Below are 4,831 nucleotides of genomic sequence, written 5' to 3'. Positions count from 1 at the left end.
CTGACCTTTTAAACACAACTTGCCTACATACCGTATAAAACACAGTAAGCGGGCATCAGAATCTATATCGCGGCTGGTAAGTCATTCCTTGTCACTAACTTTGTATATTACTATTGTTATATTGCAGTTTTACTGTTAAGTGTTGCACCTATAATGTTTTTAGTAAATTAAAACATTCAAACATACGTGTTTAGACACAGATCTTACAATCCAGACATATCAAGCGATCTCTAACAAAGCAATAGCGAAACGTAGTAACTTACAAAAATGTTTTACTCACATAAGACTGATGTGCCATTCCTGTCAGATCCAATTTTAATAGTGCTTTAAATCACAGTCTCTCTCCAAATCCAGCATGGACTTGTGGCTTCTTTACAAATTAATCCGCGGAACGCCAAGTAAACAAACACTCCCCACGCGAGCTGGAACTTTTTAAAAAACTTCAACCACACATTCCTAATGTTAGGTTACGAGCCCCGAGGGAAGGTTATCCAGCGGCTGTTTTCTTGGGTCCTCATAACAGATCACTGCGTCAAAATAAAAGTTTCTCAGGAAAAATTTATTTAAAAGTAATTTTGTTTACATTTGGCAATCTTTAAAGACATGTTTACTGGATGTTGAGACACTTCATACGTTTGCTTTGCCCTGGCTCCCACGTGTGTCACGCGAAGCTGTGGGCATGGGGCTACAAAAGCAGTCCTTGCAATTTGAATTTTAACTCTTTCCCCGCCATTGATGAGATATCTCGTCAATCAAGAGAAAACGCTTCCCCGCCAATGATGAGTATTTCTGTCTTATCCACTAGTTCTGCAACTTTTTACAACGCAAGTATTGCCCTATGGCAAGCTGCTGCATGTCCGTCTGTTTTAAAGATCGCTCTAAATGGGATCTCTATGAAAAGTCCGTCACAAAAATGGAATTATCTCTGCTTTTTGCTCAAAATGTGGTGTTTTTGCAGAAACCTACGCATATTCAAAAGCTGATTACAAAAGAACTACTAAAGGTAGGATGAAAAGTATTTTTTTGTTTGAAAGCAGAGGGTCTGTTCTTTTGATATATTGTATGTTTATATATTTGAAGAAGAACATTTTCTGGAAGGCATTAAACTTTTGTGAAAATCATGAAAAACGCTGGCGGTGGCTGGCAACTTTTTTTAAAAACGCTGGCGGTGAAAGAGTTAAGGTTGGGATAAAAATCTCATTGACGACACACATTCCTGACTTCTTCTATCCTCTTCTTTGTGTTGCTTTTGGACTCGTTTGCTTGAGTTGCCCACTGTTGTTTCAAAGAACAGTGCAACAGTCAGCAGAGGCTTGTCGTGTGGAGCAAAGCGTGATTATAAGCAAAGCTTAAAGCGCCTATACATGTATCTTTAGCACATAGTGATTGAATATTTACTCGCAGGGAGGTGCATGGATTTGAAGACAAACAAACATGTGCATGAAATAATAAAATGGATGGATTTAGATGCATAAAACCAGAAAACTGTAGTTCACATGCATGTACTGGACAGTGGAGGTCGTACCAGATGGTTCAATATTATATTAAGAATTGTGGCATCCCTAGTTATCATTATCGGCAAAAACACAGATATTATCTAACAGATATTTTTGCCCGCACACCCCTATGCCCTAAATATTTTTTCATGTATTTCCTGTTATGTAAATAACAACCATATTATCTATATCTATATTCCTCCTTTAATTCAGGACACACAGTTCAGTTTTTTATTCTAATCTCATGAGTCACAATGTTTGTGTATCAGTTAGTTACGTATACAGCTGGGGAGGGGATTAGACCTGACCTGATCTGTATATATGAACAAATCCAAGCTATATCACATTCATTTGGGAAGTTAGATTGTTACATAAGCATGTACTGTATTTATGTTTATCTTTCTTTAAATATTTGCCTGTATTTTAATTTCTAATATGATTCTGTTTAAACTTTGGGTTATATTTGTCTGTCTGTTTACAATTACAAAGTAAGTCCTCTCAGACGCGATGTCTTTTAATAATACTGGGAATATTCTCCTGTGTTATCCTTTACATCCAGACTCTTGTCCTAGAACTCATCGTCTCACTGTTGTTAAAGTGGCAATGTACGCTTTCATTTCACTCATGATCCTCATGACAGTTTTTGGGAATCTGCTGATCATCATCTCCATTTCTCACTTCAAACAGCTTCAGTCTCCAACTCATCTGCTCGTTCAGTCATTGGCTGTGTGTGACTGTCTGCTGGGTTCACTGGTGATGCCCTACAGTATGATGCGATCTGTCGAGGGCTGCTGGTTTTTGGGAGATGTTGTTTGTAAAGTTCATTCTAGCTTGGACATGACCTTCTGTTTTTCTTCTTTAATACATCTTAGTTTAATATCTATTGATAGATACTGGGCCATCTGTGACCCTCTGAAGTACAAAATGAGGATCACAAACAAAACTGTGACTGTATTTATCACCTTTACATGGATTTTTTCATTTGTGTACAGCTTTTCTGTTGTGTTTTCCGGGGTGTATGCTGTTGGTCTTGAAGCTTATACATTACAGGTGTCTTGTTTTGGTGGCTGTGCTGTGTTTTTTAACAAAGAATGGGGACTAATTTCTATCATCTTGTTATTTATTATACCAGGAACTATAATGAGCTCTCTGTATATCATCATATTCAATGTTGTGAAAAAACATGCAAAGGTTTTGTCAGAGAAAGTGTCTGTGACCACTACAGGTGTTAACAGTCAAAGCTCTGCACACAGAGAAAGAAAAGCAGCTAAAACTCTGGCTCTTGTTATGGGTGTTTTCTTTCTCTGCTGGCTGCCTTATTTTATTGCCACTGCTGTCGATCCTTTCATCAATTTTATGACGCCACCTGCTGTTTATGAGGCTTTATTTTGGTTTGCATATTTTAACTCAGCTTGTAATCCTTTGATTTATGGATTTTTCTATCCTCGCTTTCAGAAGGCCTTTAAGACTCTCATATTCACTTATATCTGTGGATTCACTTATTCACATACTCTGACATTTGAATGAATACCGTTTCTGATAAATAATAACCACATTGTAAAAAAATGCAGCATGAAGTTAAAACAACTTGTTTTTGTCATTTCAAATTTCTATTTTAAGTTGTGACCTGTGAATAGATAATAAAAATTATAAAAACAAGTTGAAATTGTTTAACTTAATATTTTAAGCTAACGTTAAATTTTGATTTGACTTAAATGCTGCATTTGTATATAGTGCACTGGCTGAATAAATGTGGTGAAGCTGATTTACTCCTCTATCATTCTCTTTCTGTAGTTTCACATGCTATAGTTTTTGTATGATTAAATATTTTGCTTATTTGATGTTATTGCAAACACACTAATTATTTAAGTCTACATAAAACTTCAAGCCTGTAATTATCTCAATGGGAACATCATACATATTGGATAATAAACATCAGAGGTCAATAACACATTGAACAAAAAGTGCCAGACAGTTTTAGATCTGAGTTGTATATGGCAAATGATTTTAATTTGTCTTTTAACGTCCTGACATTAATAGTCTGATGTTTTATGATTTGAGACATTTAAACCCAAGATGATGTTTAATACAAAAGTAATCAGAGGAAATCACTGGTTAATCATACATGTATAAAGTCATATACATGTTCATATATATATAAAGGTCAAATATATGTTTCTGGGTTATAATTGTAGTGAAGGTAACTTACTTGAAGAAAGTTTTTCAAGATATTTTCTTCAAGTATCTGTAATAGTAACTGTTAAAGGGTAAAACATACATTGTTCCAGCTGCGCACACATCACCAATAATAATACGAGTTTTTTCTTAGCTTGCTTAAAGTTCAGAAAACTTTACAACAATTAACAGCGTTACACTGAAAAAAAAATTATTCATTCAATTTACTCATTTTTTTAAGGTAAGTGGTTGCAATCACTTTATTTAAGCTACATTTAAACAAAAGTTTTATATTTTATTTTACTTTTTACTAATTTTATTTTGTTTAAATGTAGCTTAAATAAATTGATTGCAACCACTTACCTCAAAAAATATTAAATTAAATGAATAATTTTTTTCAGTGTATGTGCAGGAACTCCTTTCTTTATTTGGCAGAATAGTTTCTTGTTTTAGAGACTTCTGCATGCCAGAGACTCAGCTGCACGAGCACACACACAGAGAGAGAGAGAGAGAGAGATAGAGAGAGAGAGAGAGAGAGAGAGACCTGCACCTCACTGGTGCTTATTATGAAATTTCAGAATTTACTTTTTCATTCGTGGTGGTTTATTTCCCGTTTCTCTGTAACACTCAGTCTTACATGAAGGAATGCCAAGTTGACCACGCCCACTTATTTACATTACGTGGAATAGAAAAATCTGTTACGTCTGACATTTTATTTCACGGTAAGTTACCATGGACCAATCAGCAGCCATGTAACATGCCATTAGAGTGATTGACAGAAAATCCGACAAGTTACAAAACAATATGACCTTTTCAGTTCATCATGAACGTGAACATGGGAGGCCCCTGAACTTGGGAGGCCCCTGGGCTTTAGGCCAGTTAAGCCCGTGCATTAAAGCAGCCTTGGAAGTGCTATACTCTCTAGAAATCTGACCAACAGTCTTACTTGTGATAATGTCTGACTATCCAGGGCCCAGGTCAGGAAACAGACAGATCGGCTTAACAATCCGTCTGTTGCTGCCTTGACATGTCAAAAACACACATATCTCAGCACATAGAGTTTGTATTACCAGAGTATCAGCACATTTTGACTGTGTTTGTTCCTCGAACAAAGAAATACAGAGTGCCGTTTAACTCGCTTAAAGGGGAGTGGGGGTGGT

General features: G+C 36.0%; 1 protein-coding gene across 1 annotated transcript; it reads left to right on the top strand.

Annotated features, from left to right (window-relative positions):
- Positions 1–2,003: 2,003 nt before the first annotated feature.
- On the top strand, positions 2,004–3,110 carry LOC129428973 (trace amine-associated receptor 4-like). The gene has a single exon (XM_055185377.2). It carries the CDS (start codon positions 2,004–2,006, stop codon positions 3,021–3,023), a length of 1,020 nt encoding a protein of 339 aa, XP_055041352.2. The 3' UTR covers positions 3,024–3,110.
- The last annotated feature ends 1,721 nt before the right edge of the window (positions 3,111–4,831 follow it).

The sequence above is a fragment of the Misgurnus anguillicaudatus genome, chromosome 18, assembly GCF_027580225.2.
Source record: "Misgurnus anguillicaudatus chromosome 18, ASM2758022v2, whole genome shotgun sequence".
Lineage (NCBI taxonomy): Eukaryota > Metazoa > Chordata > Actinopteri > Cypriniformes > Cobitidae > Misgurnus > Misgurnus anguillicaudatus.
Note: the sequence above shows the minus strand (reverse complement) of the source record. Positions and strands in the feature narration are given on the sequence as shown.